This window comes from Phocoena sinus, chromosome 13, assembly GCF_008692025.1.
Source record: "Phocoena sinus isolate mPhoSin1 chromosome 13, mPhoSin1.pri, whole genome shotgun sequence".
NCBI classification, from domain to species: domain Eukaryota; kingdom Metazoa; phylum Chordata; class Mammalia; order Artiodactyla; family Phocoenidae; genus Phocoena; species Phocoena sinus.
This window is the reverse complement of record NC_045775.1, coordinates 6,510,060-6,534,298: the sequence shown is the minus strand read 5'-3', so window position 1 is coordinate 6,534,298 and position 24,239 is coordinate 6,510,060. Positions and strand designations below refer to the sequence as shown.

At 46.9% G+C, this 24,239-nt stretch overlaps 1 protein-coding gene across 6 annotated transcripts in view; it reads right to left on the bottom strand.

Annotated features, from left to right (window-relative positions):
- Positions 1-24,239, bottom strand: part of ASAP2 (ArfGAP with SH3 domain, ankyrin repeat and PH domain 2) — a 156,826-nt gene that overhangs the window by 37,714 nt on the left and 94,873 nt on the right. For all 6 annotated transcript variants that reach the window (XM_032652376.1, XM_032652377.1, XM_032652374.1 and 3 more), the window contains exons 7-12: positions 21,710-21,795; positions 15,583-15,658; positions 15,224-15,310; positions 6,444-6,547; positions 6,277-6,346; positions 1,629-1,716 (exon numbers count right to left, since the gene is read on the bottom strand). In XM_032652376.1, the coding sequence (XP_032508267.1) occupies positions 1,629-1,716; positions 6,277-6,346; positions 6,444-6,547; positions 15,224-15,310; positions 15,583-15,658; positions 21,710-21,795 (511 nt within the window). The remainder of the gene's footprint in view (positions 1-1,628; positions 1,717-6,276; positions 6,347-6,443; positions 6,548-15,223; positions 15,311-15,582; positions 15,659-21,709; positions 21,796-24,239) is intronic.

Genomic DNA, 24,239 nt, shown 5'->3' with positions numbered 1-24,239 from the left:
GACACTGATGGAATCTTGCGAATGGGTGGCCAGTGCGCGAGCACAGAACCAGATGCCCGGGGCCTGGCCAGCTGTTCAAATGTGTATGCTGGGAGGCTTCGGAGTCATCTACACGCCTGAAAGAAACGCTTCTGCACACGTGGTCTCTGACGGGGGCCCCACAGGGGTGCTGGAGCGACTGGGGCAAGCGAGGGCGTGCGGGCCCACCTCCCCAGGCGCAGAACTCATACTCCGTGACTAACCGCCGATCAGCTACTGGAGAGGAATGCGCCCCTTCCCATGAGTTAGTGCTTCAGAAGATGGAAAGGCCGCAGCCCTCCAAGTGTCCCCTAGACACTGGCTGACGTCACATACGACCCTCAAGCTGTCTCCCTTTAACTGTCACTTTTTATTGCCATCCAGGGGCACATTTTAAAGCATGGGCAATCCTCCACATTCCACACCGTCCTGAGGGAGTGAAGGGTCGGAGAGCGAGGAGGGTAAATGAACCTGCGGGCCTGACGAAACTGAGCACGGCACACAGCCCTGGAAGCCGGAGAGAGTCGATTTTTATTTTGCAAATCCGTCTGGAAGCTGAAGATCAGAACCAACAGCACCCAAAGCACACGCCACACTGCGCAGCTCGGGACCGGGCGCGTGAGAACAGGAAACCGGCCCGGGCCGCTGCACCAGGCGCGTGAGAACAGGCACCAGCCCGGGCCTCCGTCTCCTCCCCAAGCACAGAGGAGCTGGTGATTGTTTCCTCTAAGTTTGCTGTGAGCATGAACTTACACAGGAACTTCCTACCCTCAATAATACAAGCCAGCACACATGTTAAAAAGCAGCCACCTCACGCCCGGGATACTGAGGCAAATAAGACAGCGCTCATCTTCCCCAAAGGCACGGTCCGGAGTTTTCCTCTATAAATGTAACTCTTGTGCCCAAATCCCCAGTGACTGCCTTTTGAAAGGGGAGCTGGCCCTTTCCTTCCCCGAAACCGTAACCCTGCCACCGAAAACTGCCAAGACCAGAAAGGCCATCACGCTTCTTTAAGACATCGCTCGCCCTTTCCCTCTTCCGTAGGCGATGCTGAGAGGCCACTCGCCACAATGTGCTTCTGTGGTGGTTCTTCTGGGTCTGCCACAAAGACGAGCAGCACGGGAGCAGAAATACTAACTCTGGGGCGGGAAGACAAGTAGATTTCAACCCGAGAGTTTCAAGGGCTCTGCCGGGGGCCTCATCGCATCAGTGGTGCAGGAGTTCTAACAGCGCCCAAGTTAGGGGAGCTCTGATGACAGAACTGTCCTTTTTGATAGTGAAGTGAAGGGATTTTTAGGCTTGAGGGCTGATCTAGTATAATCTCCTTGTTTACGAATAGGAAACCCAAGGCTTGGGAAGCTGAGAGGACGTGCCCAAGTTTACAGATCCCGCGAGTGGAGCAAGGCCGTCCGCAGGTTCAAGCCCTGAACCGAGAGACCGGCAAGCAGACCATCACCAGCGGAAATAAAAAGCACGCAGTCACCTGAAATAAAGGGCTTTCTCTTTGAAAACCAATTCTTTAAGTTAATGCACTGTCTGAAATGGGGTTGATGCCCTAGATGAGAGTAAAATAATTTCTCTGCAGCACAGCGTCTGAGAAATAAACTTACGTGAAATTAGGTCAAAACACTTCTTCTCCTCAGGGTTGGTTTTCACTTGGCAGGTTAATAGATTAAGCTTTGCAGGAGGCCGGTTAGCCTGTTGAAAGATAAAAAAACAGAGATGGGTGGAAAGGATTGGGAAACCACAGTATCATTCCTCATTAAAATATAGCAAGAACAGGTTCTCACTGGCTTGCAAAGATAGCTATCAGAAGGCAGGTTTTCATGTGGAAGGCATGACAGAGGCACATCACAGGGTGTCCCTGGACCTCAGCTCCCAGGGGGCAGCTGCCCCTCCCTGAAAGGGACACGGGGGGGGGGGGGCACACACCCACCCAGACAGGGATAACAAGTGATGCCAGCCCAGCTTTGAGGTCAAGGGCAGTGGGTTCCCCGAGATCAAAATGCTCCCCGTCTAAAGCTCAGAGACATTCCGTCCTGATCAGCTGGGCACGTGGGCACCCACATCAATTTCTGGTGATCTTAAAAGTGGTTTCCTGAGTATAAACACTCACTTTCAGGGAAAGTAACCTCACAGCACAAAAATGACAGAGAAATTATATATATATTATATATATATATATATATATATATATATATGAAATGACAGATGACAGATTCATAATCCTTAATGCCAGCCATCTGTCACTTAAATTTCAACAAAACCCACCTTGTTCACATACGTGACCCCCACCTTCTGCCCTCCACACACAATGGTAACAAGAGATTACAATAAGTTTTTGTCAGAGATGTGTCAAAAATGACTGTTTTATTACCATTTCAGAAACTATCATAACTAGTCCAAAAAAGCAAAGGGCAGAAGATAAGATAATTTCAGAAAAAAACAAAAAAAATTCTGAATGGCAAAACGCCTCTCAGAAATCTTGGAGAAATATTCAAGTATGAAAGGCTTATCTTACCCACCCACCAAGCTGCTAAAAGAAAGACCAAATAAAATGTCTTAAGAGTTCAATTGTTCTTGTCTACCCCTTCCCGTGGCCACCAGCCATGTCAAGAAATTGTAAAAGCTTGGATTTGGGATTAATCGAGATACACACTCACATGTGTCTACATCTGGGCAGACCTGCATTTACAGACCCCTCTCCACTGAGCTCAGAGTCAGGGGCGAGGCAGCGTGGCCTCCATTAAAACAGGACTGATCCTTGCAGTGTGAACAACTGGGTTTGATGACAGCAATTTGGGACAAGCAGAAGCTGGATGAACAGGGTTGGACTAGACTCTCCTGGTTCACGGCTGTGCTGACATCTCTTACGTGGAAATCACTGCGTGTTCTGCAGTCTGCCGATGCCTAACAGATGCCCTTGGGTCATCAGAAACCAGTATTCAAAGACTCCAAGCTCTGCCTGATCTTGCAAGCCTTGACAATTCCAAGTAGAAGTACCATCAATCCTATTTTTGATCTTTATTAATACAATTAACTGGCTCGTCCAGGAACCAATACACCAAACGATACGTTTCTACAGGAGGAGACCACAGCACAAATGCAACCAAGCACTCTACCAAGGTGTTCAGCCCATAAAAAGTATGTGCCTGTTCCATCACCTCATATGGTCACACAACTACACAGGTGCATTTAGGTGATGTTCCTGGACTACTTCCAAATGCTGGTGTCCACTGAGTCTTCAAAGCAGGAGCAGTAAAGGGGGTGATGCACTTTGGTAAATACAGAAATCTTCCATGGACAAGAAGATGATTTCGAATAGTAATAGCTACCTTTACTCAGTTGCCGCTGCCGCTATTGTTATTATCCTATTATGTGCTTACCTGAGGCAGGCCCTGTTGTAAGCAATTTTAATGAATTAACTCATTTAATTTTCCCCGCTGCACTCTGAGGCAGGAACTACTCCACATTTATAGATAAAGATACTGTACGCGACAGACTAAATAATTTTTTTTTCTTTTTTTTTGCGGTACGCGAGCATCTCACTGGTGTGGCCTCTCCCGTTGCGGAGCACAGGCTCCGGACGCGCAGGCTCAGCGGCCATGGCTCACGGGCCCAGCCGCTCCGCGGCATGTGGGATCTTCCCGGACTGAGGCACGAACCCGCGTCCCCTGCATCGGCAGGGGGACTCCCAACCACTGCGCCACCAGGGAAGTCTTGTCAGGCTTTTAAAAGGAAGTTTCTAGTCTTCCTTCTGCATGACTGATGATCATTTAAAAAATTGTTTTAGATTTTGTTAAGAAACAACAGACATTTCTTCCAGCTTAATACAGTCTCCAGCCTTTGGCGGTTTGGCAAAGCGACGAATTTGGCAAAGAGGATATCTAATTAGAGTAATTTTGTCCCAAGGATAACTTCTTTCCAGGGCCAGAAAACACAATCAGCCTTGTCTAACGGGGAATACCGACTTGGGCTTTCTACTGAATTCATCCCCGATGCTATCACTGTCCCTCTGCTAAAATACAGAATACAAGAATCTCATGTCCTAACCTGTCCCTTTTTTCCTGACGGTAAGTTAACAACATACTCAGGGAGATGCTGGCTGAACAGGTAAGCCACGAAAGGAGCCAAACCCAAACCAAACCCAACCCAACAGGCATGTCTCCACTGTCTTTCTCGGTGGAGGTTAATTCACATCACAGCAGCACTGAGGTGTCGGGACCTGGCCCCCCAGAGCACGCAGGGTGCCCCGCGGCAGAGACGGCTGCCACAGGGACCCACTCCTTTCCCAGGAGAGGCAGCGGGACGGAGCCTCCACCTGCCACTCCTCTGGGCTGGAAGCGGCATCCAGAGAGCGGGATTCCCTAGAGAAGGGTCCCCGCAAGGGTGAGGCACTAACACAACATGCGAGTGGCGTGACAAGCTGAGCCCTCCGCATGCTGGTAAAGCTACTTATAACCGTACTGTCTGCCAAAAACTGCGGCAGCCCGTCAACATTGAAAGAAAACTAAGCCTCCACGTCTCTTGAGAGGAAGCTCAAGCAACAGAAATGAAGAGACCCAAAGTTTATGCTGTCGGCAAAGGATCACCAGACCTGCTGTCATTTCTGTGGTCGGGGGGAGAACCACTTTTTGGCTTAAGCCGAGGCCTTGGGTCTAGTGGACACGCCAATGAAGCAAATATCCCAACTGGCTTTGCCGCTGTAAACAAATATGAAGCGAGACCCAGTCTTGTTTTATGAGATTTTCTGCACTGAGGCAGTAAACCTGACCCAAAACAGAGTAGAATACAATTCGAAAGCAAATCACAGAATCGCAGGTGTTGGAGCAGGAAGGGAACCTGGCCTTCATGCAGTCTAACGTTCTCCATTTGAAACAGCACTTACACCCAGTCTCTCTCTCTCTCTCTCTCTCTCTCTCTCTCTCTCTCTCTCTCTCTCTCTCACACACACACACACACACACACACACACACACGCGTCCATACAGGAAAAATATTACATCAGGATCCAAACTGCACGGCCCCATGAGGGACGTGGTGAGTGTAAAGAAGGCCAGTGAAGGCTGGATTCTGGAAAAGAGAAACGACCGTTATTTGCCCAGGCAGGAGCCACGTTCAATCCCCCAGGCCAGAGGGCCCCAGAGGGCCCTCCAGACACTTGGTATCTGCTAGTTCTGTGGTCTCTCTCCCTTCTCATACAGAGTGGGTGAAAAGGAAGGGACCCCACTCCCACCCCGTGGAACACAGTCCACGCTGCAGTGCCACCCTTCAGGTGGGGTTTTATTCTGTCTCCTCACTCCTAAATACTGACAAGGGCAGGGTTTCTCTGGAACCACACTGAGCCATGATCTCTGGCCAGGGCCCTGAAAAGGCTGTCTGCGCTCCTGCCCAGCTCTGCCTCTCATGGGGGAGCTGGTGGGGACAGAGGAAGAAAGACGAAGGCTGAGGCTCATCTCCACTATGGGACTGAGGTCAGGGCCAGGCCTCCTACCTGGGGTGCAGGAACCTAGGCCACCACCAGCATCCTCGTTCTCAGCAAGACAGCAACCAACTCTGCCTTCAGACGTTTAAAAAATATCTACCGGCCTCCACGGCTTTCACCAGATCCCGTCACACCAGGTAAGGTGATCATACGCGTAAAGCCCACCGTGGAAAAGGGCTGTGTTTGTAACTGTGGTTACACAGTCCCTCGTCTCCGAAAGCCAGATTAAGAAAATCATTTTATTCCAACTGGCATTCCAACTGGCCCAGCATATGTTGGCTCAGTTTCCTGCACGGGCAATTATACACAGGGTTGTAGAAAAAGAACCCGATGAAGGCTGGGTGCAGTACATCTACAATAAAATTACTGAAATTGCTCTTCTCTTGGATTTCTGATTCCCAGACTCCTGACTACCTAAACTCTTTTCCCTTGATGGAAAAGTAGAACTCTTTCCAAGTGTGATGTTCAATTTCCACAGACAAAGGAAGCTGGGGAGCGGTTTGCTGCTTGTTTCTGGGAGTCACAGGCCTCTGAATACAGACCACCTGGCTCCTCAGGTGTTCCTGACCCTGTGAGGCAGTAAGGGCCCCTGCTAGGGGAGCGTCAACAAGGGCACCAAACCGAGGAGGCACCCAAACAGGCTCTTCTCAGCCGGGACCTTGTTTAAAATGCACGCCTAGTGCCACAGCACAGGGCTCGGTCCCCTTGCCAGGCCTCCAGCCCACATGCCCTCATCCCGCTACAGCGGAGCCCGTGATGACAGAGGATACTTACGGTGCCATGGGATATGGTCAGAAAACCATTTTTCACTGAACATTTCCTTTTCTGCCACACTTTTCGGATCCTTACAGATAAATGGGGAAAAAATAAAAGAGTTCAGAAATTTTGGACACAGGAGATTACAAACACACACTGAAACCCTAGCAACGCCGTCTACGTACCCATCGCTTTTCTTGTAGAGGTTGCCATTCCGCTCGGTGCCGTGCTCTTTGTTTCCCTGAGGCTGGTGTAAACTATAGGCTGTGCTCTGGCGAAGCTGTGAATCCTGAAAACAGTTAAGATGTTAGTGGTTTTTAATCCTGTCCAGGTTCCAATTTTTAAAAAGCAGTACACAGAGACACTAACACCCTTAAAAATTTTTTTTTCTTTTTAAATTAGAGAATTTTCCCTCTTAAACACACCAAAAGAGGGACATGAAATTCATACCCTGGAACTCATAAATGCCACCTACCAGGCTGGAGAAGGAAATGACAAATGCCAGTATCCCCACACTGGCTGAAAGAATGAGCCATTTGGAAATTACGAGATTTTACTTATTTACTAGCCTTAAGTCCCTGACAGTGGCAAGAAGCTCCTGGTGTGGCAAAAGCAGCCCTTGAGAAGGAAGGCAGGAATGCTACATGTTGGAAGGGGCAGGGCTTTCAAGCAAAAGAACACAAAAACAATGTTCTGCCTCTTACTTTGGGCAAGTTACTTAAGCTCCCTGTCTCAGTTTCCTCCTGGGAAAACAGGCAAACAATTTCTAGTAAGGACAGTAAATACAGGAAGGCTTAAGTGAGACCACGTGTGTGAATACCTGCTATGTAACACATACGAACAACATCTGCTTCCTGACCCCATCAATCCCAGCAGAGGAGCCATGGCCTTACACCCAACTGCTCCAGCCTGAGGGCAGACTGTCCACCTGGTCAGCTGAGAATATGGCCAAGTCCACCACCGCTGGGAAACTCCAGCCTTCAGCTTCTTGAGGGCAAAGACCATTAATGAATCCCCTGGGCCTAAGTCCAGTGTCTGGGGTCCAACATGCACTCGACTGGTGTTTCACAGATGATACCAGAAGCGCTAACCCTGGAAATTCTGGCAAAGGAAACAAGGGGAGCAAAACATGAACAAGGAGTTCACAGGTCAACCGGGCGGGACTAAGAGCTGCCTCCATCTGTTGTGAGAGCTCCCGACCCAGTTCACTTCATCACAGAAGAAACAGAAACGATGAAAATAAGGGACTTGCTCAAAAGGCAGGGCTCGCTGGAGCCAGAGCGGAGGGTGGAAGGGTACTCCGCCTCGCACCCTGAGGCCCCTTCCACTGCGCCTCGTGCCCTCACCAGAGGACGCCCAAGGATCCAGAGCTAGCCTCACTCCACTGTCGAGCAGCTGACCATCCCCTGGGACCCTAGGCGCTGCCCAAACAATGAAAGAACCAGTGCACGACAGTCAACATGATCTGAACTGAGAATACACCAGCTCCAGAAGTGAAGAGTCAAACGGAGAAAACAATGGGAGCGTCTGGAAGAAGTGAGTTTTAAAGATGAAGGTGAGAATTGCCAGAGGATAAGGGGAGGGACACACGCAGAGGCCTGCAGAGGAAAGTGGTGGCTGTGGCCATCCTCCAGGGAGGGAAATGAGGACAAATACTGCAGCCAAGATAAGGGCGCCCATCGGCCGAAGGGACAGGCGGGCTGGAGTCAGAGCCTAGACTTCATCCGAAAGCCACAGCCAGCCACCCGAATTCTTGACCGTTTTTTAAAAAAAATCTTGAAACGCAAAATTTTAATTTGGATGAAGTCCAGTTTATCTACTATTTCTTTTGTCGTCTGTACTTTAGATGTCACATCTAAGAAGTCATTGCCTAATCTAAGGTCATGAAGATTTACACCTATGTTTTCTTCTAAGTTTTTTTTTTTAGATTTTTAATTAATTAATTAATTAATTTTGGGCTGTGCAGGGTCTTCGTTTCTGTGCAAGGGCTTTCTCTAGTTGCGGTGAGCGGGGGCCACTCTTCACCGCGGTGCGCGGGCCTCTCACTGTCGCGGCCTCTCTTGTTGCAGAGCACAGGCTCCAGACGCGCAGGCTCAGTAGTTGTGGCTCACGGGCCCAGTTGCTCCGCGGCATGTGGGATCTTCCTAGACCAGGGCTCGAACCCGTGTCCCCTGCATTGGCAGGCAGATTCTCAACCACTGCGCCACCAGGGAAGCCCTCTTCTAAGTTTTATAGTTTTAGCTCTTACATTTAGGTCTTTGACCCATCTTGAATTTTTTATTATGGTGTGAGGTAGGAGTCTAAATGCATTCTTTTGCTTTGGCTATCCAACTGTCCCAGCATCATTTATTGAAAGGACAGTTCTTTCCTCATTGAATTGTCCTTTGTTGAAAATCAACTGACCATAAACGTAAGGGTTCAATTCTATTTCATTGATCTATATGCTCATCCTCACGCCAGTGCCACACTATCTTGATTATTATAGCTTTGTGGAAGGTTCTGAAATCAGAAAGAATGAGTCCTCCAACTTTGTTCTTCTTTTTCAAGATTGCTTTGGCTCTTCTGGGTCCCTTGCATTGCCGTATGAATTTTAAAATCAGCCTGTCCATTTCTGCAAATAGGCAGCTAGGATTTTATTTTGATGGGGATCACACTGAATCTGTACATCAGTTTGGGAAGTACTGCCAACCTAACGATATTAAGTTTTCCAATCCATGAACGTGGCCTGTCTAGCACTGACTTTTTAAACTCTGAAATATAAATGGGATAACTCAGCAAAAAAATTAAAAAACAAAAAACCTTCATCTGAGAAATCAATAAGGTGCTCAAGTATTCCATTACTGAACTGACAACAGACCCTGAACAAGCAGACCCCCTAACAGGAGAAACGTCCTTTTCCACAGGGAGTTCATGCCTCTAAACAACTAGGGCAAACAGCTCATTCATCGGATAAGGATGGTCCCAGTTTCTACATTCTCTCAAAGGGGCGTATATACTAGCGCTAGACATTTAGAACAAACCCAGCTTTAAACATCACTGGAAATGTATGCAGTGGAGGGGAAACGGAGAAATACTGTTCACCTATCTGAATCGCTGTGAAAGACTGAAAATAAACCTGTCAAAAGACTAAATGGCACAACCAAGAAATATGTCTATTGATTTGGGGAGAAAAAAAAATCCTGCACAAAATAAGCGATGAAACCAGGTGACAACACTGCTAAAAGTGTTCACGCTAAGGGTATTAATCAGAACTCTTCACAGGTCTTACGAACAGGATAAAGGACATTCTTCTTTTCAACAGAATCAGACCCTGTGCCAGAGGTTAGGAATGAAATCACTGTTTTATTCTGTAGACAAGGCATTTCTTGAATCAATTTTAAAATGCAAGCAAATCTGAAACTATGAAATTTAAAAGTTGTAAGGAATATAATCTGTGTAACACATAATTGAACCTGCTTTAGAACTAATTATTTCAGTATCTTCCAGGTGACTTCTATGTGACCCAACAAAAATAGCCTTTCTTCACCTGTTTATACAAGTGTTTCACAGAACACTTGATCAAGGGAAGGGGTGACAAATGAAGTCGGCCCTTTCACATACTGAGATTTCAACTGAATGGAATACAGTTCAAGGGAAAAGAGCCTCTCTTTCTGAGGAGAGCCATCGTCTAACAATACAGCAGGCAACTTGCCGGGGCATCCACGTTGCCCGGATTCTTGGAGACTCTCCCACGTATTCTGCGCTTCTCCAGGAGAGCCAAGGACACCCTAAGACTCGACTGAGTGAGCCTCCACGTGGAGGCTATTATATGTCTGAAGCATATAAGTTAAGTAGGCATTTTATGGACCTTCAGAAAGCTCTCATAAAACTCTATCAGTATCCACAAATCCTCTGTTCTATGACATCCAGACAAGTTCTCAGATCCCAGGCACTGCCCATGATCTTAAGTTTTGTGTGGCCTTATGAAGCGTTAGCCACTGGGTCCTGCTGAAGCAGAAACCGCCCAGATGAGCGGTAGACTCAATATCTGAAATCTTCAGGAACAGGGCGTGGGGCCGGGGAAGGGCGATACTGCATACTTTATATACACATATATGCGCGCGCGCACACACACGTCTACTCATAACATCAGAAGTATCCCCGAGCTCCCTAAGACTCTAGAACGTCACACACACTTTTTCAATTCACCTGTCCACCTCTCAGAAAGTCTGTGTTCGGTCAATTCTCGTGATGAACGGATTGCCAAGGAGTCACCTCACGAAGCTTAAAGTTTCTCTGCCAAGGGAGGGCTGTGATGTGCAATCGCTCCCCATTTTCCCAAGGCGTGTCAGGTGTGTCCATGGACATGTGTGTGTGTGTGTGTGTGTGTGTGTGTGTGGACGCACCGGGAACTGGGGGCTCTGCTAAGCAAGCACTAAGCTGTGGTCAAAGAACAGTGTTCTAACATCTCTTACCACCTATTCCCCATTATTTCTGGGCAGCTTTTTTTTCTTTTGGCCACACTGCATGGCTTGAGGGATCTAAGCTCCCCAACCGTGGGCCCCTGCAGTGAAAGTGCCAGGTCCTAACCACTGGACCACCAGGGAAGTCCCTCTGGGTAGCTTTTTAAAAGATTCTGACACAAGATATTAAAGTCACATAATATAGCTGACAGAGAACAGACCAGGGCTCAAACCCTGGCCCCAAAACTCCAGCAAATGCATTTCTCCTCTCAGACTCGAGTTGTAAATGCGGGCTAATACTACCTGCCCAGCCATGCTGTTGTAATAAGGACTGATTACTGGTCACGCTTATCACGTGCCTGGAAAAACCTGAGAAGTGAGGCAAGCAGGAGACGCCATGACAACAGAGAGCAGGGGAGAGGACAGGGGGAGTGATGACGACGAAGGCTTGGGAACGGGGGAGTGGGGCAGTTGGGGGGACCTGACAGGCCAGGGTCGGGAGCAAGGGCATCAGCCTAGACTGGAGTGTGAGTCAGAGCGCAGAGCGGGCAAAGGTCGGGGCCAGAGTCACGAAGACAAGGTGCCAGATGACCAGCCAACAGAGAAGGGTCAAGTGGGCAGAAGGACCCCTCAGAGATACCACCACCGCCACCCACCACTGTGCAACTACCAAGGCCGGGGGAAGGAATCGGGTCTTTTCTGTTCACTCCTGTCTCGTCCGCATCAGGAGCCCAGTACTTGCGGAATGAATGAACGAACCAGTATCCGTTTATCAAGACAATGTGTCAGTGCTTTACAGAACTCGTCCCTTAGGTCTCATAACAGCTCTCGGGTAGGCAACATCACTCCTGTTTTACAGGTGAAGCGACTGAGGCGTGGAGAAGTCAAGGAACTTGCTCAAGGTCACCCTGGCAGGAAGTGGAAGACCTAGGGTTCAAACGGTATGTGCTGCTGGACAGCCGGCTACCAGGCAAGCTTTCTGTCCTGGTCAGAAGCTGGCCCACCTGTCTCACCTGCTGGGCCTCTCCTAACTCTGAATCATCCTCCAAACCCTCCTTCCTGACACACACCTGCCCACCCCACACTGGGGTGACACCTTCCTTGGAGGTGACCTCCAGTAGAGCTCTCGTCACACTGCGTTCAACTCCTTTCCTGCCCTGCCCCCCAGACTGTGAGCCCCTGAAGAGGGAAGAAGCGTATCTAGCCCACTCCGGCGTGTGTCTGTGCCGCTCCTGCTTAGAGTAACTGCTGAGGAAATGGCAGTCGAATGTGCTGAGTCTTGCGTGGAGTCAGCACTCAAGGCTACCCAGCAGCCTGGCAGGAGGGGTGGGAAGTGGACACCTAGCCAGAGGGTACTGATTAAGGCCAGATTTGAGCATGATTAAGATATGCAACCCCAGACCAAAAGGCCGGAGTTGGAAGAAAATCATGGCTGTTGTGGACCTCTGCTCCTCGGACAGCACATCCTATTCGACCACATCCTACCAGACAGGGACACTTTAAAAACTGGCACGAAGAGAGATCTCCAAAGTGGAAAAATCACTGTGGTTTCAGCGCTTAGACCTACCAAGACCATCCCCCCGAACCTGAGTCCTCCCCAGCACAGCACACGTCTGGGTTCTCAACAAATAGCAGAGAATCCTCCAGCACCGCAGCGGGGCCTGTCCCAGCAGAACGCAGCTGAAATGGACATTTGTGGGATGGGGAAGGCGGGAGAAGGTAAGGCACACAGGGAGGAAGTTCATGCAAAGATTGGCAGTGTTGAAGAGTTTTAACTTTGTAGAAGGGGTATTTTCCAAATGTTAAAATATGATGCATATATAGGTGTTCACTGTATAGTTTTTCAACTTCTCTGTAAGTCTGAACAATTTCATAATAAAATAATGGAAAAGTCAAACTGTAGCATCCTATTTACAGGGAACAGAAATATCAGGAACAGAATAGGAATGCCGGTGGTTTGGAGGTGTGGGGGTGCTGGGATTGTGACGGCACAGTCTTTTCTCCAAAGTACAGCCACGGGTGACACAGAAGCAGCCCAAAGCCCCTGTATGTGACGGCCATGTCCTCCACTTAGACCAAACGATTGACGCTTAAGGTTCACAGGAAGGAACTAGGAGAGTTAACTCCTACCAACCATCACTGCAGTTTCCTTGGGGCACGTTACCTAATTTTTATGAACTATAATTATATAGAATTAGAATTTTTATGACACTGAAAAAAATCCATCAATACCTTCATTTTTCTGCCTCACAGAAGAGAATCCAAAAACAACGGATGGGAGCTAAAAAACAATAACGCCCAAATGTTCGATTCTTGTCATTGGAGGGACCCCAATTATAAAAATTATTTTAAAATAGAAAAAATTTAACGTATCCATATTTGCTTATTACTTGCCATTGCGTTCACAGACTGTCCAATTTATGGAATACCGTCATCAAAAAGCAACGCAGAATGTCATACACAGAAAAGACAAGACATTGACAGCCAGGAGATTGGTGGGTTCGATCTTTGGGCATAAAGCCAGAGGAGAGCAGTAAAGAAGGTCCATTTGACCCCGCTGTGCATCTGGGGCAGAACGGCTGGTCAACAAAAAACACGGAAACAACAAACTGTTAAAGACGTCTGGTCTGTGCTGGTACATCTGTTACACTTTTCTGCAGAGCTGTAAATAACCGGCTTTCTGACAACAGCCAGTTTCCCCAAACCTCGTCCTCCTGCACAGCCAAAGCAAACATGGCCCTTGCTCTGTGCCCGGAGGGCTCCTGGACTCCAAGCACCTGCTCTCCTGTATTTCAAACCCGAGCTTTGCTTCACAGGTTGGATCCTCCTTTTCGGATCCTTCTTGCATCCAACCATTCCCACCAGCTCTCCAGTGCCCGACAGCACCCTGGCTCCTGTTACAATCAGGCCACTATATTCTCCATACTCCAAGTTCTTTTTTTCTTTTTCTGTTTATATTCCATGTTTAGGAATATCAAAGTGTCAGGACCTAGATTGTCTAGACGGGGAGGAAGTCACCATGCTGTGGGTAATTTCCAGCACTCTATGGGGCCTCAGTGGGCCAGTCTCTCACTTAGCTGACCCCTGTTTACCAAGAACCGATGAAACGAGCAATATGGTGCTGTGACGTGACGGCCAGATGGGCACAGGAGGCAGGAGGGCGGCCTCAGTCTGCTCGAGGTCCAGCTGGAGGAAAAGCACCTGTGCGCTTGAGCACATGGCCATCAAGCCCCCAAAGATATATGCTGCCACTGAAAAAACTCTCTCAAACAAAATGTGCGATACAGATCACTGCGGGGGCGGGGGGCAGAGGCAGCCCTCCAGAGGGAGGGATTAAGGTACATCAGAAGGACAGGCAGAATTCAGCGACGCAGTGTAAGCGGTGGGGGTGGGGGGTGGGGGCAGGTGAGCGGCTTCACTTTCACAACGGAGTGACACCAAAGGCTAAACTGTAAACTTGGAAAATTTCCATTTCGCTAACATTTATGCGTTCAAATTCTTTAGTCTTTAATAAAGCCCACAGCTACTGAAAGAAGAAAAGTAAAAATAAAAAATGCTACTAGCTGTTAGTATATACACGGAGGAAATATCTATTTTTTGAAGTTCATGAAAAAAGCATGCAAAGTTCTATAATTTATTAAAATACTGAACTACTTACTCTCCTAGACTTCGGTCACAAAAGGTAAATGCATTTGGGAGAAAAACAACAATATTCAGTTATAGTACAAGAACTTAAAACAAAATAGAGCCGAACTGCCAGCAGGGAGCTTTACGCTCTGGTAAGCAGTTTAATAGACGTATTGATCTAAAATCTACTAGCTATACACTTAAACACATTCCTTTACGGACAAGGAAGTGGATTTATGTTAAATTTCACATTATAATATCCACACTGTAGCAAACATATGCAATTACCTCAAAATTTACTTTTTAATGGTTTTCTAACAAGACCCCCAAATACAAATCATCACTGCGAATGTGCTGGCCCGCAGAGAAGTGATTATGTGAAAGAGATGACGCAAGAAAACTAAAGTTTCTGCCCATCAGAAAGCAGCTCCAAGAAAATCAAGCTCCTCCTATTTTATGGAACATAATCTCCAGGCTGGAAGATTCAGATGGTCACCAGTCACCCGCTGATGCCACACGGGCAAAGTCCATGTATATCTGTGGGCAGGGAAACCACAGAGCTCCAGGGAGAGAACCAACGGCACGAATAGCGAGTGTCTATGTGACGGAGACCCTAAGAGCTACTCATCCGGCAACGGACAGAGCAGAAGAGGTTTAAATACTGCCATTAAGGCCATTCCTACGGTAATGCTTCCCCATGAAATAAGCATATTTTTAAAAAGATGGTTTTATAAAACCAACTTAAAGAACAAACTACATGTTTGCATGTTGCCCGATACAGCCCCACAGTGAACTGAGCACCCAGAGACCTGGATCTCACCTCCTCAGTCCCGAAGCCCCCGAGACTGAGGGATGAAAACATAAAATAGCAATCTTTCAAAATTAAATCCCCTCACCTCTTTCTGTTCAACCTGTAATGCTGACTTCAAAATATCTCGAAGCTGTATCAACTGCCTTCTCTCTTCATCCTGGGCCTGTTTGATCTTTAAAAAGCAAAACAAAGCAGAGAAAAGTACGGCTGAGGTACAGTGAGATGGTGCAGTTCGCGGGGCATTTCTCCATAAACGCAACCTTCTCCCACCCAAGACCGAGGACGGATTGGGAACCCCATTCTCCACACTCCGCGTGCGCTTCAGGGCTGTCACTTTCTAGGTGGCACGGCACGCAGACACGAAAGCACGGAAGCAACATTTAAATCAAAGTGTTTGTTGCATAAAAACCCTTTCAACACTCACGTGGGAGGGAAACTACTTACTGTGTGAAGATCCGTTGAAAGTGTTTCAATGGAAGGTTTGAGGCTTTCAACTGCTTTCAGTCCATCCTGGAAAAAACTAGGAGGAAAAAAACCAAGAAACATAGATTGTGTTTCATAAAAGAGAAAGCAATTTTGTTAGATGGAGAAAAAACTTCTTTAAAGGAAATGGCTGAGATCACTGTGTAATTCCTGGGGGAAAAGACTAGGACCCAAACCTTGAAATATTAGGCAAACCAAGAATAAAGTGACACTCAAAGCTAGTATCAGGCAAACCAAGAATAAAGTAACACTCAAAGCTAAGAAAAAAGGCACTGCAGTAAGCCTCGTATTTGTGATTTTTCTTGACCCATATAAAATGAGCCCTACATTTTCAGTTTATAACGGGAAACAGGACCCTACTGACAAATGGCAGCAAAGGCTTCGGTTCAGGAACGGAAAAGTCTGAGGCCAGGAAAGCATGGGGTGAACACAGAATAAGACGCTAAAATATTTTCCTTGACAGGCAACAACTAAGTGGAAAAGAGAAAGAATGCAAGAAAAAAGCAAGCGAGCTGAGCCTGAAGCACATGAGTGGCCACGCCCCGTGGGCAGAGCAGGGAGATGTGTTGGGAGACCTTGAGGTCGGATATCAAAAGGGACTTTATATTTTTAACGCTCAGAACCCAGTGCTTGTGAAGTCATCTCTAACCAGTGATTCAGGAAGTACAACAGAGGCTGGACGAGTTTCTCTGCAGCAACAGCAGGCTGGCGTGCAGCACACAGCCTTTGAACCCTTTTGAGAGGAAGAAGAGGCTTCCCAGGGAGCTCAGGAGAGAGTTCAAAACCTGTAAGGAGGCCTAAAATGCCCGTGGACTTGGCCCCTGCCTATGTCTCCAGGCTTCCACCCACACCGTTTGCCCCTTTATTCACGTCTCTCTATTCCTCTATGGAGCCAAGTCCTCCCTGCCTCAGGCCCTTTGCACTTGCTGTTTCCTTCCTCTAAAGAGTTCTCCCTGCAGCCTACCTTCTGTTTCTCCTGGTTCATTCCCACTCACTCTTCAAGTTTTAAGTTAGATACGGCCTCACCCTTGAGGTGTGCCACAACCCCCGTCCCTTCAAAGAGGTCTCCTTGCCAGATTCTCTCAGAGCATTCTGTCTCTGGCTTCAAAACACTCACCACAACTGCCGTTACGTGTTCGCTGGTGTAATTGTTTAAAATAAAATTCCCCCATTATATCTGAAGTTCCAGGAGGTTGAGGACACAGTATCCACAAAACCTGACACATTTCAGGCACACAATATTTGTTGAATGAAGAAATTAATGAGGAAAGGAAGGAGAATTTCTAACTTCTGCCAGTTTACTGGGTACCAAGGAGACTATCTTCAAAAAGTGATCTGGGGTTCACGTGTTTATTTCTTTTAAACTCAGCAATGGTCCTGTGGGAATTTCCCATATCAAGTATGCAATTAGTAGGAGGGGTTGTAAAAACAATGCTGCATGACACTTAATACAATAATTCCAAGGAGGAAGGGAGGAAGGAAGAGGAAAGCGTACACACAGGATGTGGGTTTCGAACCACTACTAGCTAGTTATTAGGAATCAGAGGCTGGGCTATTAGAATTTCTTACCTTAAAAATCTTCAGATATATGCATAATTTTAACTTTACATTCTCATTCCTGTATTTTGCCTAATTCATTTTTTTCTAAATGTAAAAACACGCTTCTGGTGTAGCAACTGTGTCCGTGTTACAATGACTTTTCCACATGGTCTGTTTCCACTGATAGGGCAGAAATGCCATGCCATATACGTCTCTGTGTTTCCACTCTGAGCACAATGGCCGACACAGAGCAGCAATTTTAAATTGAAAGGGAAACTGGGAAGAATAAACACAAGAATGAGAAACTGAGCTTTTTCCTCTTGTCATGAACTCATTCGGTTCTTATGTTTTGTTTCAGCTCTATTTTTTTTTGTATAACTATTTTATTAATCGATTCAAATTCTTATAAAATAGGCGGGGTTGGGAGGGAGGGGGAGAGAGAGAGAGAGAGAGAGAGAAGCTGAACACACACTAGTTCAGGGAGTAGGAAAATTATCACAGGAGATCAGCACAGAAACAGTCCTGCTCTCGGGGAAAGGGAGCGGGTGCACGGCTCCAGAATCTCTGTGCCTGGCAACTGTCCCCACAGTGAGAGCACCTCGCAGTGGAGTCAAGGGCTCGGAGAGGTGTTTCTCATCACAGACGTTGTTTCCATCATGACACTACCCAGTGTCACACTTGGAATAACGAAACAGATTTATTCATCTTTGTAAAAGCATAGCCAATCTTGACCGTCTACCTAGAAAACCTCCTCCCTCTGATTTTCAAAACTCCTATCTTTCTGTACCGTCCTTACTGAGGCATGTTTGTATACTTTCTCTGGCCTTAGGGAAAGCTTCAAAAAAAGGGGCCCCTTTGCTGACTGCTGTCACTGCAACATTCCTAAGTACAAACCCCCAGACATTTTTTTTAGCTTGAGCCTGTTAACACTTTCCCAAGCTTCAGTCAAAACAACATTTACCATCGGTATTACCAAATGTCGACTTTTGTTTTTTATCTAACGTTTTCTAGCCTACCTGATCAAATTCGCCAGCCTTTAAAATACACCCACTGAGATCCAACCTTCAGGCGCCCACAAGCGGGGCGGACTCTCCCTTCTCCAGCCTTCACAACTGCAGCCTCACGGCCGGCAGCCTCCGCCCTCCCCCGCCCCCCACTGGAGTGCGCTTGTCCAGGGCACCGGACTGGGTCTCGTTGCATCTGCAACCCAAGTTCATCAAGCCGCAACTGGTCACAGTGGTTCTCAGCAGGTATTTGCACAGAGAACAAGTCACTTCAATGCTCATCACTACCTTTTAGAACATGACCATTTTTGTTTACTTCTGTTTTAAAGACTGCCCTATTTCTAGGTTCACACTAGAGAAAAGGATCCTCAATCTTTAGCAGCAAAGGCTAGTAAGACATGTTTTCCAGGCTCTTCTAGGAACTAGAGATGCTAAGTCTTTCCTTAAATGAAATAAAAGACAAAGAACATACTCTTCGAGAATGCTTCCAGAGAAAAGCAAAAAGGAGTAAAAAGCAAAGTAATGTCTAAGCAGTTCTAAGGGTGAACACCTGAACGTGGCTCCACAGAATCTAGTTTCCACCAAGAGGCCTCTTGGTACCTGCAGAGACCAGCAGCTTCAGCCCCGCCGGGCACAGCTCTGCTCCCCGGTGAGCAGTGGAGACTGGGAATGTTCAATGGGGACACGAAGGAACTGCCCGGAGGACAGAGACACGCGTCGCCAAGGGCTCCTCTGTCCAATGGCTGAGTCACTCAGGCTCCACATTTTACGCCCCAAAATATGCATTTGAAAAGTCAGAGCCTTCCAAATGTTTTAAAGAGCGTGCAGTATGTATGTACACGTACACACACGCACACGCGCGCACACACACACACACTCATCCAGAAAGGAAGTAATGGAAGAGTCATCATTTTTAAAGATTACTGAGCTCATGCCCATAAAAGGCCAATTGGTTCGATCTTCCACAAGTGGTCTGTTGCTACCCAACTGATTAGTTTGGGCAAAATAAAGAAAAAAAAGGAAATCCCAGAATAACTTCTTTTTAAAAATAAAGTATCAGCAAGGAAACAACCCATTTCCTAACCAGCCTCACATAAGGTTACAAGGGTAAGACTGAAGAAGTTAATTTATATGTTAACCACACAGGATTTTGAGCCTTTGTAAAGTAATTCATCTTAAAAACTCTACAAATTAGGGGTCTTTCTATTTTCTAAGCTCCATGCTTGGAGCTCTTCTGTTAACCCAGGCTGAATCACTCAGCACACCTTCCTTTGCTGTTGGACCTCCACTGCTTTAGAAATGCAGTGTCGCCAGAGACGTAGTAAAAATTCCAAAGCACAGCTCCATCCAATTCAGTGCAATTCACCACCGCAAATCGTTCCAGGTAAACGCGCTAAAGGTTAAAAAATAAATGTCACGGAGGACATCCTTAAAGAGCATACAGGTCAGTGGGAGACAACATGAAAGGTGCCGTCAGGGGAATGTGCAGAGAGCACAGTGGTAACAAGAAGGAAGGGAAGCGTTCAGGTAAGCGGGAGAGCTGATGACTTCTAGGCAGCCAGGTACACCTGAGCTGGGCCTCGTGGAGGAACAGAGGCTGGGGAAGGCACAGGGGGCACCGTGTGTAAGGGGGCATCAGCGTGGGGCACAGCCCGTTAAGGGGAAAGGCAAGTGGATGCGTGTGGCAGTAACACCCTCAAAGATGTCCCCGTCGCCTCGCACCCCTCCCTGTACTGTCGCAGTCTGCGCCCAGGCGCTGCGGCTCCGAGTGCCCTCGGACGCAACCTGCAGGCCTAAGTGGTCGCACACGTGCTCGTCCCCATCTGGATCCTTCTCAACACACACAGTAACCTGCTGAAACAGAAACGGAACGGAAGGAGCTACCTTGGCGTCCCCAGCCAGCACACCCTCTTCTCGTCACACTGCTGCCTCTGCACAGCCACAGCCAGGCCCCGAATCTCTGTCACATACCTGCCCGTGCGCTTGCGGTCTCCCCACCCCACCTGAAGGTCCATGCAGGTAGGAGGCTGGTTTCCTTCATGCTGCACCACCTGGCACGCAGCAGGAGCTCAAGCACTCCTTGCTGAATGAATCCTCTGCTTGAAACTTTGAGAGCTTCCCAGTACATCTGGGATAAGAATCGGACGCCATTAACCGGACCTCCAAGCCGTCCCCACCCCAGGCTTTCCTAGGCAGCGTCATTTCCTTCACTATGCTTAGGTCACACTGGCCTTCCTACTGCCTCAAGACCTTGACTTTGCCTGGAATGTTCTTCCCCCGTTCCTTACCTGCTGGCTCCCAATCACCCTTCAGACCTCAGAATACATGAATACATGTCCCTCAGAGAGGCCTGCAGCGAATTCAAGAAGAATTTGAACACCCACTGTGGGCCAGGTACTGTGTTCTGGCTTCTGGAACACACGGCAAGGAACGAAACAGAAGAAAGACACAACACCTCTGCCCTCAACCTTAATCTGAATTATATTCTTCTACTCTATTCTTTCTTAGACTCCCTCACTTCAGAACACTTTGTTAACCGTGCAGTTACAAGTGTGTTTGCCTAAGTCCAGCTCCCCGACCTGATCCAGCAGGGGCTGTGCCTGAGGCGTACGTTACTCTACCTCCAGCATCTCAGACGTGCCCGAGGCGTGGCACACACTCAACAAAGGCAGTGAACGAGCCCGAGGCCTGTTTACAGCGGCGACAGGGGCGGGGGTGGGGGGGTCAGGGAGGAGAAGCAGGATGAGGACAGGGGAAGACAACAACGAGGCCAGGAGGCGAGGCCCGGGTTGTGAAGGGCTGACGGACACGGTGAAGTTGAGCACACAAGCGGCTCCCAGACCTGCGAGGTCCTCCTCCACTTCCACACACAGCCTCCTCTGCTCAGTACTGTCATTTGTTTTATATGATAAGTAATACATGAAAGTATTCTTTTAATTTAGGACACTGCATTAAGACCATCTCATTTCTCTTTTAACAAATAAAGAACATCCGAGAATCAAACTAGTTTGCCACTTTACGAAAAAAGCAAAAATAAGTATATTTGATAATGTAGATTTTTACATTACTTTTAGTTTTTGAGATATAGAACTCAAACCATAAAATCCACCCTTTTAAAGTGTACAGTTCAGTGGTTTTTAGTATATTTATTCACAAAGCTGCGTAATCATCAGCCCTATCTAATTCCAGGATATTTTCGTGACCCCAAAAAGAGACCCTGTGCCCGCTGGCAGTAACGCCCCCCTGCCCCCTTGCCTCAAGCCCTGCCAGTCACCAATCTGCTTTCCGCCTCTGTGGACCTGCCTATTCCCGACCTTTCAAATAAATGGAACCATCCAGTATGTGGTCTTTTATTCCTGGCTTCTTTCACTTTACACGTTTTCAAGGTTCATCTGTGTTGTAGCCTGCATCACTGTTTCATTCCTTTTACTACAGAGTTTTAAATCAGTGTTTACTTTCCACAACACAATACTACAGATCTCCCAGAAGTTGCCATAAAGAAAGAAACATCTGAAATACCATCATAACAAAGAAAAAGAACTTACTTGCATTGGGCATGAAAATATTTGATCAGATTCTGAAGTAAATCCACTCCCTTTTTAATCTTAATTTCATTGACCTTCAGCAGATACTGTTAAAAAACAAAACAAAACAGGAAATGTCATAGATAGAAGCAGAATATGAGCTGAACATGAGCCTCTGAGGACAGATCACCTCTTCTACTTCTCTGACAGCTTGTACGATGCGTAGGGCTCATGGTAGATGCTTAATGTTTTCTGAATGCCATAACTAAATGTTTCTTTCAGTTTGGTGCCACATGAATTATCTCACATACAGGTAAGTAAATGCTTAACTTTAAGTGCCAAGAACTTCCAGTAATAAAACATTCTGTCTTAACCAGCTAGGAAAAATTTTTGCCCTAGTTGTGTGGAAGAATGACAGTGCAAATGAAGGGGATTCTACCCATCTCAAACACTGCTGTCCACATACTCTGTCCCAGGTCCCTTTCTTTAGGCAGGTCATCGTTTAAACACTAACTGCTAGCCTTCTGTAGTTGAGACTTTGTCTCCATGTCTCTAATACTAAAACACTTCCCTGACACTTTTAAAAGAACATCGTGATTGTTTAAAAAAAAAAAAAAAGAATTTTAAATTCAAATAAATTAAAGCCATTTTTAACTTGGAGACTTCATTAACAACCACTAAGAAAGACATCAGGAAGCCCCAGGGATCTACAAAACAAGCATCCGGAAATACACTTGTTCTTTGCTAAAAGTTTATAGAACAAAGACTCCATAAATTCCTTGTCCCTTCCACTGCTGAAATAGGGTGTCAACAACTCTGAGAATGCGTTGCCTCTAAGACCGAATGCCCCCGAAAGAGCTGCTGACCCCTGCTGACCACAGGCATCTCAGCTGTAACCTGGGAAACTTGTGTTCAAGTGGCCTCCCAGGTCAGCCAGCAGCCCAGCTGGAAGAGGGAAGCTGAAACGGTAACTATGTCAACTGCCACTGCCTTTTGCCTTTACGTCCTCATCTCCCTCCTTTCTGATAACTTATTCTCTGTTAATTAAATAAGATGTCTGGCAATGTATCAAAATGGTTAAATGGTTAATAAGATGCTTGGCCATGCGTCAAACGATAAAATGCACGTACCCTTTGACCCAGAAATTCTACTGACGGGAACTTATTCTGAGAAGATAATCATAAAAGTTTACAAAGATGAATAGAAAAGAAGGTTCGTTGCAGACTTGTTTGTAAAAGCGAAAAGTGGCAACAACCTAAATGTAATGAATGGGGAATTAAAGTGTGGTACATCCACAGAGAGAAGGGCTATGTAGCCATTAAGCCAATAAAGCAGAGACTTCCTGACATGGAAAGATGTCCGTAGCACACTAGTGAGTGAAAATTATCAGGTTACAAAGCAGCAGTGGAGAATGATCCTGTTTATACAAATTGTCCGTATGTACGTATAACAGGGATATCTGAAAGATGTTTAACTAAATGTCAAAGCGGTAATCTTTTGGTAAGTAAAATCTGTGGTGATTTTTAATTTCTTTTATATATATACACATATATACACACACACACATATATACTGGCCAATTTTTTAAAGCACTTATTTTTATAATCATAAAAAAGCGAGAGCGGATCTCTCATACGTTCTCAATTCACGGAAGCTCTGTATTATCTATCTGGCATACTGACTGTCTTTATAAGATTCATTTTGAAGAAAAAGTTCCACAGCTTTAAAACAAACACCTGGAAGTCACTTTTCTACATTAGATCCCACGCAACTAAAACTTTAAACACCTAAACAACATCAAACGTTTACAAAACTTGAGAACTTCAGTTTGAAGAAATGGTTGAACAATTTTTCAATGATTTTAACTGCAGCAATCTGTTCACTCTGAGGGGTTGGGTTCTCAGGGACTGCTTTTCGGACGCTCTTTCCTTCCAGCCCAGGTGTGTCTGGTCAGTGTGTACAGGCTTCATCAGATGTGTGCTCCTCTGTAAACTCCAACCTCAGTGCCCGGTCAGCCCACCTCTGCTTCTGTGCCTGCGAAGAGTGCCAGACCCCACCAACCGCAGGGACCCCGTGATGCTCGGCACAGACTGGGGCCCGACGGCCACTTGGGGACCTGCCCAACAGATGACTCACGTGTGTGACTTAGAGGCGTCGGGTAGATAGCGTTTTTCCAATAAAATAACCTATTTGACCAGTCCACACAACCCATTCACCCAGACGAGGAAAAGAGCCCAGTGCTGAGTGCATGTCCCAGAAAGCAATGACAGAGCTGAGGATGGAACCCGCACCCTCACCTCAAGGGTATGACACTAACACGCTGGCTGAGTCTCTCAGTCACTAAACATACTTTAACAAGCAGTCCTGCAGAGTTTACGTCAATAGCTTTCCTCCTCACTAGGCAAAAAGAGAGCTCATCCTGAACTCACACACACACCCTTCCCAAATCCACTCCCTGTGAAACACCACTACTTAATTTTACCCCGAGTCAATAAGAGCAATAACGTGTCTGTATAACACACAGCGGTTTCTTCGTCCCTGTCTCTATCGC